Source organism: Canis lupus, chromosome 24 (genome assembly GCF_011100685.1).
Source record: "Canis lupus familiaris isolate Mischka breed German Shepherd chromosome 24, alternate assembly UU_Cfam_GSD_1.0, whole genome shotgun sequence".
Classification (NCBI taxonomy): Eukaryota; Metazoa; Chordata; class Mammalia; order Carnivora; family Canidae; genus Canis; species Canis lupus.
Genome location: NC_049245.1, coordinates 34,871,780 through 34,887,244, shown reverse-complemented (window position 1 = coordinate 34,887,244; position 15,465 = coordinate 34,871,780). Strand labels below are relative to the sequence as shown.

At 44.9% G+C, this 15,465-nt stretch overlaps 1 protein-coding gene across 3 annotated transcripts in view; it reads right to left on the bottom strand.

Annotated features, from left to right (window-relative positions):
- EYA2 (EYA transcriptional coactivator and phosphatase 2) overlaps window positions 1–15,465 on the bottom strand; it is a 264,015-nt gene that overhangs the window by 43,684 nt on the left and 204,866 nt on the right. For all 3 annotated transcript variants that reach the window (XM_038572509.1, XM_038572510.1, XM_038572511.1), the window contains one exon: window positions 2,770–2,859. In XM_038572509.1, the coding sequence (XP_038428437.1) occupies window positions 2,770–2,859 (90 nt within the window). The remainder of the gene's footprint in view (window positions 1–2,769; window positions 2,860–15,465) is intronic.

Genomic DNA, 15,465 nt, shown 5'->3' with positions numbered 1-15,465 from the left:
CATGCAGCTTTTCCTGTTTTATGGTCCTTGGCCCCACGGTTGTCCATAGCACTTAGAATAAATTCTGATGTCCGTGATCCACTCTGATGTCCGTGACCCATGTCTGGCCCACACCTCCCTCTCCAGATTCATTTATTCTAGTCACCCTTTTGCTTTCACTCATTCATTACAGTCACTGTGGACTTCACACTACTTCCCACCTCAGGGCCTTTGCATACGCTGGTCCCACCTTTCTAGATTTTCACCTAGCTGGCTTCTGTCATCATTCAGGCCTTGGCTCAAGTGTCACTTCCTCGAGAGGCCTTCCCTGCCTCCCTCGAGAATGATGATCCCCATCTACCCCTTTTCCCCCATCACTACTATCACATCTAATTATTTTATTTTCTTCCTGACCTTTTCATTAAATGAACTTTCTCATTTATGGATTAGTTTGGCTGTTTCCTGATGAGTCCCTGGGGATTGAGAGTGACGCAGCTGTGGTTCCTGTCCTCATGGAGCCAACATTCTAAGGAGATCTTGAGAGACCGAATCTACCCTGGACTTTTCAACTACAAGAGCCAATAATTTCCTTTTATTTCTTAAAACCATTTGGGGTTTATTATTTGCAATCAACTGACTCTTTATGACATTAGGCCCCAGAAATGCTTGCTGAATTCAGTTGCCTTGTTTTGTTGTTTTGTTCATTAGTTCTCTCTCCCTCTCTCCTCCTTCTTTTTCTCTAAGACATGAGAGGTCATCGTGAAGGGGGCCTGCGTGTTGCATCTGGCTGAGGGACAGTCCTGGGCTGGATACTCATGGAACCACCCGATTCGCCCATGTTCTCTTTTGTTATCAATGAGGTTCTACATAGATCCTCTCTTTAATTCCTCAGAAAGTTGAGAATAGAGCTGCCCCATGGCCCAGCAATTGCTCTACTGGGTATTTACTCCAAAGATACAAATGTAGTGATCCGAAGGGGCACCTGCAACCCAGTGTTTATAGCAGCAATGCCCTCAATAGCCAAACTATGGAAAGAGCCCAGATGTCCACCGACAGTGAAAGGATAAAGAAGATGCGGCACATATGTACAATGGAATACTGCTCAGCCATCAAAAAAAATGACATCTTGCCATTTGCAATGACATGGATGGAACTAGAGGGTATTATGCTAAGTGAAATAGGTTCATCAGAGAAAGACAATTATCGTATGATCTCATTCATATGTGGAATTTAAGAAACAAAACAGAGGATCATAGGGGAAGGGAGGGAAAAATAAGATGAAAGCAGAGAGGGAAACAAAACCACAAGAAACTCTTAATCATAGGAAGCAAACTGAGGGTTGCTGGAGGAGAGTGGGGGGGATAGGGTAACTGGGTGATGGGCATTAAGGAGAGCATGTGATGTGATGAGCACCGGGTGTTATAGAAGACTGATGAATCACCGACCTCTAACTCTGAAGCCAATAATACATTATAAATTAATTAATTGAATTTAAATTAAAAAATAATAAATACAAACAAACAACAAACATCTGTTTCTCTCTTTGAAACAGATGTTGGGCAGAGAACAATTCCAGTTCACAGATAGGAGGGCTGAGGCCCAAATGGGTTGCCCAGGCTGGAAAGATCACAAGGCTGATCATTTCAGCAAGGGTGTCCTCCTCTGGAATTCTAGGACCTCAGACCAGAAAGGAAAACCTGTATCCTTTCCTAATAAGTATTAGTCACACTCGGGGCCAATCAAGACAGATCTGAATTCATAGCCTTCATATTTCTACTTCATAGGCTAGTTCCAGGCACTTTTGATTCCAGAAGAAAAATAGGCCTGCTAAGATCAACAGGAGTGTTCTTTCATATGCAGTATGATTTAGGTGACCTTCATTTTTCAATCAGGTAAACCAAGAATGCAAATACAATTTACAAAGCCAGAAGATCCCCACATTAATCCTCTTATCAACCCCAAAATGCCTTCTTCACCTTGGAGAAAGCTGCTTGCTCTTCATCAGAGATAAGTCACGCATTGTATTTCCCTCCTTGCTTTGGCTACCAGGGAGCTCAGGGATGAACTCTCAGCTTCACTGCAGCAGTTGGCCTGAGCTAGATTTTTTGGTCCAGGGCCTTACCCTCATTCGTTACTTAGCTTTCTATTCCTTTGCCTTGCTTTAACAGTTCAATTTTAAATATGGTTTCCATTTCAAATTCTTCTCATATCTTCCTGCCACAGGCTGGGTATAAACAGAGGAATTAAATTGATTTCTGACGCTGCCCTCCCCCTGTCTCCTATCTCTTTTGCCACTTGCTTCGGGGCATGGGAGCAGATGCTAAGTAAGCACAGTCCCTCTGTTTGCTCTCTCTCTTCGTAAAACATGTTTTCAGGGGAATGTAAATTGTTTTTAAAAGCTTCCATCCTGGCCCACTGCTAATTATTACTGACCCAGGAGGATCTGTACTAATTTGCCTTAATAAACTTATTAAACAGCAAATTTCAGGAGGAAGAGACGACACAGCCCTTATTGGATTAGCGTAACTGCCAGTGGACATCACCACCGGAGTGGAGAGAAGAGCACTGGCTGCACTGGGAAGCCGGAGAGATCCGCTGGCCAAGTGTGTTTTCAATAAACTGTCGCTGGCCACAGTTTTGTGCCCTCTTGGGGGTTGTCAGCAGAAGTTTCTAGCCTCCAAAGGAAAAAGGAAAGCCAGCAAAGAGAAAAGGCAGTGTCTCTTCCCCTGAACCAGACACAGGTCATTAAACACAGTGACTATGACACGGAATGGGAGGGGAATGCCAAACCTCCAGGTCGTTGAAGAACAGATGTGTATCTGCAAGGTTGAAGATCATTTCCTCCATCATCAGGCCGATGCGCACTGACGTCGTGGTGTCCTGGCAGAAAGAAAGGACAGAGTCACCTGTCAGCCAGGCTTCTTTCTTTTAACCCCCACCCCTGCTGAAAGGCAGCCACGGTCATTCCTGATGGGCTCACATGTGGCCTAGGCTGTGTCTCCCCGTGGGGTCAGGGTGATGATGCCAGATAGCCTCTAAGATCATATTTCTAGATGTTCCCAGTTTCTATTTGCCCTCTTTAGTACTGCAATCTCCCCCAAATGTCCCTGCAACTGCAGCTGTGCTCAGCATTGCCAGATCCAGGAATGGCAGCAATAAAGGGGAATCCGTTCCAGCCTTTCTGCTTCCACGGAGGCCTGGAAGGCTGCAGGGAAGCAGCTTGGACTATGCTATGTAAAACCCACTGGGAGAGCTGACATGTTGGTTCTCTCTTTATTACAATTTTCTGTCTAGATGCTGTCTTACTCCTCCTGGTACATGCAATAACACTGTTATCTCACCACAGAAAATTAATTATAAAAACAAGCACAAAAACAAAACCCCATCATGGTCCATCCATAGTGTGGAAAACTAGGCTGCCATTAAAAAAGTCAAGTCATGTTAGAGTTACTGATGTGAAACTACCACCAAGATATTAAGTAACAAAAGCAAGTTGTACCACAGGACAATGTGTGAAACCCAACTGTGCAATGAAAGGGTCCCTTCTCTCTCCTTCTCTCTTACACACATGCTGCGGTAGACTGCATGACAGTTCTCCCATATTTGGGGTCCCTTCCTAGAGAGCTCCCTGTAGGAGGATGATCCACACCAGGGATTGGCACACTACACCCATGGGCCCAACCTGACCTGTTGCTTGTGTATGGCTCATGAGCTAGACATGACTTTTTACATTTTTTTTTTTTAGAGAGATACAGAGATGTGCATGCAAGTAGGGGGAGGGGTAGAGGGAGAGAGCAACTTTAGCAGGCTCCCACATCCAGCATGGAGCCCAATGCAGGACTTGATCTCGTGACCCTGAGGTCATTACCTGAGCTGAAATCAAGAGTTAGACAACTCAACCAACCCAGCCACCCAGGCACCCTAACTTTTAACATTTGTAAACAGTGTATTATCCATGGTTGCTTTTGTGCTTTGAAGGCAGAGGTGAGCAGGAGCCACAGAGACCGTATGTCCTGCAAGGCCTAAGATATTTACTATCTGGCCCCATGCAGGAACTGTCTGGCAACTCCTAATATACACCCTCCCTGTTGAACTCAGATGTGACCATGGGACTTGTGTTGGCTAATGATATGTGAGCAGAAGTTATGTTTCATTGCTGGTTTGAAGCTTTAAGGTTAAGTGCATGCTTGGTCACGCTCTCTCTTCTCACCTCACAAGACTAAATGTTCCAGAGAAAAGATAGTGGGGGTCAGAGCTGCAACAGATCAGAATGGGCAAGTACCATAAAAGAGAAGTAGATGACATCTGGGGGATGCTTGTTACTGCAGCATAACCTCACCTATCCTAACTGATGCACATGGTTCGATGGTTCTCAATTCTCAGTGCACACTGTAATGACTGGGAGCATGGAAAAATCCTGATGCTCAGGCTCTCTCCAGGCCAATAAAATCAGAATTTCTGAGCATGGGTTCCAGGCTTTAGGAGTGTTGAAAGCTGCCCACCCACCTGATTTCAAGGTTATGAGGTAGCCAAGGTTACGAACCATTGGTCTAAGAGGATACACAACACTTAGTAATATTCCTAGTTAATATCCATTAAGTGCTTTCTCTGTGCCGCTTTACACATTAACTTATTAATTCATTTAATTCCCACAAAGACTTACAAGCTGAGTATTAATATTTTCTCATTTTACAGATGAGAAAACTGTTAGGTAACTTGCTCAAGGCCCTGCAGCTAGTGAGTGCTGGGATTGGACCGGGTCATGTCGCACCAGCAGCACTGCTTGTGAGGAGGACCTGGAGGGGCTGGGGTGGCAGGAGGCATGAAGGGGACCTTGTACTGTCACTCCATACACGTCTTCTCCTGTTTGAATTTTTCACCAGGAGGCTGTCTTATTTCTATTGTAAAAATAAATAATTAATGACATAAACCTTTCTCGACCCTTAAAAAAAATGGGGAAAAAATGTAGCTGGTGATCTCAGCTTCACACACACACACAACTGTGGAGAATCAAGCCCAGGAACACAGCCATTAGGTGCAACACCTCATTAGGGCCCCCAAAGCCAAAGCTTAGCACTCCGGGTCCTGGCTGGAAGGCGGGAGGGTAGAGTACTCAACAAAAAATGAAGAAAAAATGAGGAAAACAAAAGTTTCAGGGGCAACCGGGGAATTGGTGTGTGACCCGGGAGAGGGTTTTGGGGGGTGTTTCCATACATTAGTCACCCCTCAACCAACTCACTCCTGCATGATTGCCTGTTCCTTCTTGGCAAGGCCATGCACCTAACCACGGATGAGCAGCCCTCTGCACGTTAGACGAGATGCAAGAAGCTGCCCTCCACACTCGTTCGCTGAAAGGATTTATGTAGAAAAATGTCAACTCCCAGGCCAGCACATAAAACAGGAAAAGTAATTATCGCATATGGAATGGTCTGTCTGTGAAAAGTATTTTGTATAGTGAGAAGAAAGCAAATACTCAGTATTGATACAGCTGAAATTACGTCTTATCGATACTGGCAGGATGTGGGGAGGAAGTCTGCGTGTGTGTGATGGGAGCCAGGGTGAGGAAAGAGAGCTAAATTCTCATCTTCTAGTTTGGGAAGCTGGGGAGCATGCCTAATGTGGAAAGAAAAATCAAGAAGTAATAACATAAGCAGGTTACTTAGAAATTTGGAGGTAAGTATCAAAAGAATCTGGAAGGGTTGAAAGTTGTTGCCTGTGGGCAGAAAGAAAGGGTGGGCGTGGGGTCCACTGGGAACGCCTATTTCTCTTAACACTTTCCTTTGTTGAACCATGTGAGTTTTAAACTCTATGCACATATTTCCTGGATGAAAAAGACCTAAATTCAAAAAAGAAGGGAATATACTTACTAAATCCACTTCCCATTGTCTACCCTAGAGAAAAACCCATATATATGAACAAGGGACATGTAAAAAGATGTTTATTGCAGAATTGTTTGTAAATAACAAAGACTGAACAACTTAGCTGTCCAGCCAAAGGTTATTAGAGAAACAAGTTGTAGTATATTCACTCGGTGGAAAACTAAATTCAATGGAAAGAAATGAACCACATCTCCACATATTAACATGGACATATCAAAAAAATAATATTGAGTGAAAGTAAGTTTTCTGAAAGTTATATACTGCATGTTATTGGCATTTACTAGAAACATATAAAATGTTACCACGTACTTTCCAAAGGCACTTATATATTTATAAATATCTGAAAGGATATACCCAGAGTCAGAACAATAATTATTCCTGGAAGGGCAGAGAGGAGGGAACAGGAATTAGAAGTAAGGATGAAAGTGAACTTTTGCACGAGCTGGAATATTCTAAAATGTTTTGAAGGAGAAGGGATTCACATACTTATAATTAAAAATTAAAACAAAATTTTGAGGTGCCTGGCTGGCTCAGTTGGTGGAGCATGAGACTCTTGGTCTCGGGTTTATGTGTTTGAGCCCCAGGTTGGGTGTAGAGATTACTTAAAGATAAAATCTTTAAAAAAATTAAAACAAAATTTTAAAGACGTCCAGATGTTTCTGAGGAGAACCTTTAGAATGCCCATATACTCCTTGAGAATTCGTATTGTTTCAGGTTTTCCTAAAATCCGCTTGCATGCTGCCTGTGGACTGTTCTGAAAAGAGGTGGGACCTCTTTTCAAGGAATTTGATAAAAATTAGCTGTAGAGAGGTGGAAAAGTCTGGAATAGCCCAAGAAAAGCACAACTGTCCCAGGAGTTAAGCAACACAGAGTGTGACCCTGAGCCAGACCACTTTATCCAAGTAGAAAATGTTTTTCCAGGATTGCAAAGACTGAGAAACTAAGAAAAAAAAATTGGTGGAGACTCAGCATTAATTAATGTGAAACACATCCAGAGTGAGGGCAGGATGAAAGCCACCAGTTCTGTATTGTGTTGCCTGCTGAATACGTTCCTAATATATTCCATAAACACGCCACCTTGGTCCTGTTGGCTGTAGTCACTCTGCGGCTCGGAGGGGGATCCTCTTTCTGGTCTAACACGTCTCCCTGTCAAATAAAGCCTAGAATAGGGAAGACTTCACGCCACATTCTTCGGCTAAAAACAGGCCACTGACCCAGTCAAACCCGTTCTGACACTTCTACTGCCCAAGACTGTGGTGAGGTTTATGGGGACACCTACTCTGGTATGTAGCAAGCCCTCCCCAAGTACTGGTCATTGTCAAAATCCCACTTCCCATCCCACTTCCTCGAACCCTGATGCAAAGAACTTGTTTCTGTAAACCCAGCAGAAACCCCCACATCAGATGGTACTTTATGAACACCACTTCTTAATCACGACACACTCTTTGGATTAAAAAAAAAAAAATCAGCTTGCTTAGGTTAATTTCCTAAATAAGCAACAGCAGGAACAGATTGTTTTTAAAAAATGATCAATGTAAGTCAGACGGGAGAACTGAAAAAGAGATTTTTTTTTTTTTTTTTCCAAAACAGGTTTCAATTTGTAACTTGTCCATCAAAGGGTCGTGCTGGGGGCTGGTGGGGTTGGGTGGACTGAACATCATCTTTGACTCGAGAGTTTGGGGGTGGTTTTTTCTCCGTGAAGGGATAAATCAAAGGCATTACAGGTTTTTTTTTAAATGCGTCTAACGATCTATGAGATTTCTCAGGGTTCACATTTGACACGGTGAGCTGTGCTGTGTGTGCACATTCGTTTAGGAGGCTCCAAGCCTTAGCACTCGGCCCCAGGGGGGATGCAGTGGACCCTGCTGCAAGTGTGCGGCCTAATTATTACGCATTCTTGGTGAAGTTCTCTAACGAGAGGAGGATGGCGGGGCCTTCCTCCACAAGGGCCACTCTCAGATCTGCCTCATGGATCAGTAAGTCAGTTGTGATGTGTGGTTGTTTCCCAGATGGATGGGATATGGTAAGAACATGAACAAGAAAGTCTTTCCTAAAACGAGTTTAATCCGATGTCAAACCAATGCGAACGAAGAAAACAGCATATGGATTCTGGGAGGTTTTCCAATTCTGAACACAAAAGTTACTCAGGTTCATTAAGATGACAGCTGCTGTTTACTACCAAGTGTCTCCATCGTGCCCAAATTTACAAGCTCCTCCCCATTTTAAGCCCTATTCTTGGAGGTCTACTTCCCAATCCTTATGGATCAGGAGGTAACATTTTCATTTCTAAGGAGTCCAAGTATTTTTTTTTTTTTTGAGATTTTATTTATTTGTCAGAGAGACAGAGAGCGAGACAGCGCACAAGCAATGGGACAGGAAGAGGGAGAGGGAGAAGAGATGCTCTGTAGAGCGGGGAACCCAACATAGGGATCGATCTCGGGACCCCAAGATCATTACCTGAGCCAAAGGCAGATACTTAACTGACTGAGCCACCCAGGTGCCCCCGAGTCCAAGTTTTTACCAAAAAGTTGTTTAAATGAATCACAACTGCATCTGCCGGCTATAGAATTCCTTCTTTGAGTTTACTATGTTTTCTGTTTTAAGCATGTTGCTCTTTGGTCGTAGATGGTTCCAATGAGTGTTTCAAAGAAGTGAGATCCACACACTATTTATTAAACTTCACAAAAACCCTTTGAACAAAAGGCAGACACACCCTAATCTTGTCCTGAAACCTTAGGTGACTGTTGTCCTTTGGGTACTTTTGCAGCTGTCTGAGTAATAATATTTACAGCTAATCTCTGAGCACTTTGGAGTAGACGTTAGGAGAGTGGGTTCTCAGCCAGACTGCTTATGACCAAGGCCAGTTCCACCTCTTACCAGCTAGATGACTCTGTACAAGCTACGCAACTTCTGTGTGCCTCAGTTTGTCACCTGTAAAATGGGGTTACTCACCACAGGGTGGTTATAAAGATCAAATGGGTTTTTCAAAGGGCTGGTTATCATCTTGTTAGTGAAAGTTCACTTTAGTGGCCAGCATTAAAAAAAGAAAAAAAAAAAAGAATGGGAGAAATACTAGAGAATCTGTGGCCCACTGTCTGTTTTTGTAAATAAAGTTTTATTGGAACACAGCAATGCCCATTTGTTCACTTAATGCTTACGGCTGCTTTTGTGCTACAATGGCAGAGTTGACAGTCACTACAGAGCCTAGCCTAAGTCTGAAATGCCATTTCTTCCAGAGGCAGCTTTGTGACCAGAACTCAGGTCCGATTTGACATCAGATTCCGTAATCCTCTGGTTATGTCATGCTGCCTGTGACAGCACCTTTGCTCTGAGGAAGTGTTGCCTTCCATGGTTCGGCTGCGTGACTGGAAAGAAGTGTAATGTCTCCCCTGGAATATCCAGATGTACCAGGCCTAGTATCTGGTGGTCTCCCCTGAGCTGAGCCATTTTAGTTGGTTTCCCGTGGGGTCCCTGCCATGAAGATCTGGAGGCTGTCTGCGCAGGAAAGGGTTAACGCGGCAGGCCTGGGCTGCTCAAACTTTGCACCTTCCTAAGAAGGCCCATCTTCAAGCCTGGCCCGTGGTTGGCTCCTGGTAGATGAGCTCCGAATCCTTGGGCGGTGCAATCCTAGTTGATGCTAACAGTGGTGAGTGCCTGTTGTTGTTCTGGGGTGCTGGAGTCGGAGAGGCTGAGGTGCTGGACCCTAATAAGAGCTGGACACCAGGGCTCAGGTGAGCTTCGCTGGCTGGCAACACTTGGCATGACTTGTCACATCCTCTGCCAGCAGAATTCGGTGGAACATCTGGGATCTACTTTCTTTTGCATCTTATTCCATCTGCCTTTTCCCTTTGCTGATTTTATCTATCTATCTATCTATCTATCTATCTATCTATCTATCTATCATCTATCTATTTAGAAAAGATTTTATTTATTCATAAGAGACAGAGAGAGAAAGAGAGAGAGAGAGAAAGAGAGAGAGAGAGAGAGGCAGAGACACAGGAAGAGGGAGAAGCAGGCTCCCTACAGGGAGCCCGGCGTGGGACTCGATCCTGGGACTCCAGGATCATGCCCTGGGCCGAAGGTAGACGCTCCACTGCTGAGCCACCCATGCATCCCTCCCTTTGTTGATTTTAACCATGTCCTTTCACTGTAACAACCTGTAACTGTGAATATAATAGCTTTTCCGAATCTGGGTCCTTCTAGCAGCTCATCATGCCTGAGGGTGGTCCTGGGGGTCCCCAACACAGGGTCTTCATTAGATACTTTGAAGAAATAGGGCTGCAGTATGATATTACGGAGATACCTAATCTCTCTGCGAATGAACTGTCAAGTCTGTAAATAAGCAGTTATTAATTTTTAGTAAAAATAATACCCATTACTGGCCTCCCAGGAGGATTTCATAGCCTAGGACTGGCCAGAACCAGAGTGACTGGTTCAGGGATGGTCATGTGGCCAATGGGAAACCATGAGAACTGGTCCTAGGACATTAGCTACTGGGAAAGCGGCCCCTTCTTACTCCTGGGGTGGCTGAGCAGTTGACCCGAGGCTGGAGGATGCTAGCAGCCATCTCTGCCACCACACTGGCAGGGCTCCCCTGACAATGCACATAGCTTCATACAAAATTATTTGGGGACTGGATCCCACTGTTCCTGAAGTCTGTTTCTGGTCATAATTGGTTACACGAACAGATAAAGTTTCCTTTTTGGCTTAAACTAATGTGTGTTGAATTTTTGTCACTTATAATCTAAAATTCTTGACTCTGCTTGCCATCTCCCCATGTCTGTGCAAAAAAAAGGGAGTTCCCGACATTGCCGATGTCCAATGGGCAAGCTCCAGTGATTCTATACATCTGAACAACGACCAAGTTTTGCCAGGCAGCACTTTAGAAAGATTGGATGTCTTGTCTTTGGATGACACCCCTTGACAGCCCCTCCCCAAGGTGATATAAATCAAGATCTGAGTTATTATCTGGTCTTTTTTTTTTTTTTTATTATCTGGTCTTAGAGCATCAATCCCACACAAGCACTGCCTAGTGAGGCAAATGGCTCCCTGTGAACGGCCACCACAAATTATCTCCGCCTCACAAGATGTGCATGCAAGTGGCCAAAGGCAAGGAGCTCCGAGAAGCAAAAATTGCCAAGAGCATCAGCCATGGAGTTAGAGGGACCCGAGTTCAAATCCTGGGGCTGCCATTCCTGAGGTAGGTGACCCTGCATGAGATGTTCACGCTCCTTGGGCTTCAGTTTCTTCATTTGAATACAGTCAGTGAGTCCCTCCCAGGAATCTTGTAGGATAATGCATGTGCTGTGACCTGCTCCTGGTGCTTAGGTATTATTAGCAAAAAGCAGCAGTGTTCAGAAGCTTCCATTAGAAAGCTTGGAAATTCCCGTGCAGTAGTTTAACCTGGTATTTTCTAGACCACGGCCATACTCATTACACCTTTGCAAGTTCTGTCCCACTGCAGGGCAACTGTGCTAATTTAACATTTTCCTTTAATTCAGCTCAAATGCATGCAGGTTAGAAACAAACTTGTTATCATGATGTACGTAAATGGCAAATCTGTTCCACTCTCGTTACCGAAGATAGGCAGATCTGTTAGGTCCCTGTGACCACGTTTTCCAGCTACTAGATGCCACCTGCCTTCTCTGGTGCCACTTCAATTCTTCCTTCTGTTCTCGTATCTCCTACCATGTGCTCCAATCTCCTGCCTCCCTCTTGTGAGGCCCCTTGTGATGACACGGGGGCCACTGAATCACATCTGCCATAGAAGGCGGCAGGAAGTCACAGGTCCTGGAGACTGGGATGTGGCCATCTTTCAGGGGCCACTGGCCTGCATCCACATCATGCAATGACACAATCACAAAACGCTGCTATTCTGGGTCCATCATTTCCTATACCAGGTTTTAAGGCAGTGGTTCTCAGCAGAGGTGGCACATCCTCCTAGAGAGTAGTTTGGCGGTTTTTGTGGTCATAAAAATTGGCCGGGGGGGGGGGGGGGGAGGCAGGGGTGGGATGAAGTAGTGGTATTTGGGAGTGTGTGATAGGTATTGTGATTTATAATAGGAAATATGTATTTAGTTTTTCTCCCTTTTCCTGGCACAGAGCTCCTAAAACCTGGAGTTTCCTAAGTGATGAGAGCACTAAGGATGAACTGGGTGTCTTGTTATTCAGAACCAGTCCCTTGGACCACAGTGAGTTTACGTTAATGAGGTGACTCTTGGAAAGCTCCTAAAGATGGGGGCTGATTGCCAGGGAAACCAACAAAGGATTAGAGGGCTGGAACTTTCAGCCCCGCTCCCTGACCTCTGGGGAGAGGGGAGGGGGCTGGAGGTTGAGCTCAATCACCAATGGCCAATGATTTAACCAATTAGGCCAATGTAATAGAGCCTCCATAAAAATCCAGTTCTTCTAGTTGTACAGAATGGCTCCTGATTTTCCTCTCTTAAGGCAAATCTTTTATTATTGTTTTAAGATTTTATTTATTTATTCATGAGAGAGAGAGACAGAGAGAGAGAGAGAGAGGCAGAGCACAGGCAGAGGGAGAAGCAGGCTCCATTTGAGTTTTTTAAAACTCAAATGCATGCAGTTTAGAAACAAACTTGTTATCATGACATAAATGGCAGGGAGCCTGACGTGGGACTCAATCCCGGGACTCCAGGATCACACCCTGGGCCCAAGGCAGGCGCTAAACCGCTGAGACACCCAGGGATCCCCAAGGCAAATCTTTTAAATGAGAAAGAAGCAGGTACATGTATCAGGTTCCTTCACTGTGTTTTCTATTGTGCTCAGGCACATATCGAAATACATAAGGTTTTTAAAAAATCTCTTTTCATTATGTTACATTTGCAATATTATATTCCTTTTTTTTTAAACTAGTGAGTCATGGGTGGGCTGTATTATTTAGATTTTTCATTTTAGGGTAGTAAACGAGGCATCTTATTTATTTTAAAAGAGGCTTTGAAAAAAATTAAAAAATAAACAAAAAAGGGTTTTGGATGGGGTGATCAAGTTGAAATCTGCTTTAGGAAAATCTGGCAGCCAAAGTAGTGACTCACATTTTGATGCCAAGTGGAACCACTCTGTTGACTATCCCCTACTGAGATAGGGAAGCAGAAGAGACTCCATTTTAGAAAGGCTCCATCTGCTGTGTCTCTGCTAGGCCCCACTTACTCATGCTGTACGTCTCACCTGGCATCTGAGTAAACCAAAGAAGCCACGTTCCTGTCCCAGCGGGGAAGCCTGAAAAGTGAATCATCCTCTGAGTTTCCTCCTAGGCCCCCAAACACCTGATAACAACTAAGAACCGGATCCCGAGCTCGAGGACACTGGCTTCGAACACACCTCAGTAGACACTGGCATTAACACCCCTGCCTTCGGTGGTTTATGAAGTAACACCTGTTGTTCACCTGACTCTCACCTTAGATGGGACCCGACCCCGGATTCCCGAAGGAACATCTACCCTGGAGCCTTTTCCAATGCAAACCCCAAACCCCAAGCGGCGGGGAGACTCACCTCTCCTTTTCGGAGTCTCCCAGACACTCTGTCCACTATACTCTACCACTCGCACTACAGTAAACTCTGCTCTCACTTCCTCCTGCCTCGGGTTTGATTTCTATGCTGTGCAAAGCCAAGAAGTATCTTGGCTGGTCCCGTGGGATGCCCTCTGGGTCCCTGGGCCCGGCCTGGCTATGTCCCCTCAATGTGTTTCGTGGCAGTCTACTCTCTGGGTGGGGGTGGGAGGGAGCAGAGCCCAAGTGGCTGCAGTTCACAAATGCACCTGACTGCCTCAGGACTTCACTTTGTCCTTATACCTCAGTTTCCTAATTTCTTCAAAAGTGAGGGATTAAGAGACATTTCCTCCAAATACTCATTATTAGAGCCCTCCTGCTTTTTGAGTGCCTGCTATGTGCTGGGCCCCATGCTTAGTGCTTTACATTATTTCCAAGGGGCTTTTAGTCCCTCAACAGGAGAGGAAGATGTGAGGGAGGAAGAGCTCAAGTGCATCTGTGTGTTGGGCTACATATATAGATAGTTGGCTTCCCATCTTCCCCAGATCTGGGGTCTATGAGGCAGCCAGAGTGACCTTTTTAAGACAAAAATCAGAGCTGTTCTTCCTCATTTACAATCCACTAGCTTCCCCTGGCTCTCTGAGTAAAGCTAACCTCTTTTATTGGCCACGTCTACTTCTCCTCCCCAACCCACCTCTCTGCTCCCTGAATTTGCCAAACCTGCTCCTGCCTCAGGGCCTTTGCACTTGCTGTTCCCTCTGCCTGGAATTTCCTTTCCCCAGGTGCTTTCATGGCTGGCTCCTTCATGACATTCAGTTCCCACTTTCAGTACCGGGTAAGTCTTCTCTGATCATTCCATCTAAAGTAATCCTGATGCCAAGCGGCTTACTCTACATCCCTTGCCCTGTTGCAGTTTTCAATAGCATTTATCACGATCTGAAATGAAATTTCTTATTTATGATTTTTGGTGCCTCTCCCTCAGCCAGAAGGCAAGCTCTGTGAGAGCTACTGCTGAGCCTGGAACACAGCCCAGTAAACAGCAGGTGCTCAGGTAAGTATTTTTTTCAATGAACGTATGCGTGTATGTGAGCTTTACATAGATGACCACATTTCCTCCTCAAATCATCTTCTCCCTGTTTTACAGATAAATCAAGATGCAAAGCAATGAAGTGACTTGTCCAGGGTCACAAGGCTAATAAGCAGAAGAGCCGGGCTGCAAACTCATGACTATCTAAGAAAGTCAAAATCTTACCCACTTTACTCATGGACTACATCTTCATAGGAACTAATATAGCATAAAGTATCTTATTCCAGAAAAGAGGCTTAAGGCAGATTATAATCAGCTTTTTCTTTTTGTAAATGCCTGATTTAAAACTGTTGATGTCTACTTTTAATGAAATAAATGGTTCGTTTAATTAAATTACACTTGCAAAGTTGGGAGAAATGACAAGCAGCTGCCATGTACAAATCAGCCCCGACTCTTTCCTCAGGTCTCAGGCTGGCTTGCCTTTCTAATAACTGCTGGGCTTCAGAGAGGATAAAAGGAGAACCCAGGGGTGGGAAGGGATCTCCCCTTATTGCCTCTGAGCATTTGTGCCTTTCATTTCCTGGACTTGATATGGAAAAGCTAAGTTCCCCGGTAAATCCCTCATTTCTCAGCTGCCCTCCTCCCCACCCCCAAGGCCAGGCTGCGGGAACCAGACACCTTGGCTGAGATTGGAAATCAGATCACTTGAGCCGCCCCTGAAGGGCTCCGAATCCTTTCTTTGCCCCCAGCCTTTTCCCTCACTTATTGGCAGCCCATAACTTTTTAGGATGTCATTGGAGGAGTCAAAAAGGAGGTACGCTGCGGAAAGATTCATTTTGGTCACCAGCTTTAGGGCCTCATTAGTGGTCCATTACTGGTTATTAAATGTAGTGCTCCCCAAAGTAGTTTTCAGAAGCCAACCAACCAACAATTAAATAAAACCAACTCTGTGCATGCTGTCCTGTTCTCCCAAGGACCCATGGTCGCGGATTCTCAGGTGATGTGGTGTCTCTTATGGACGGCCAGTCCCTGGACACGAGGATGGGGAAGTCCGTGGTCCTTGCTGCACGCT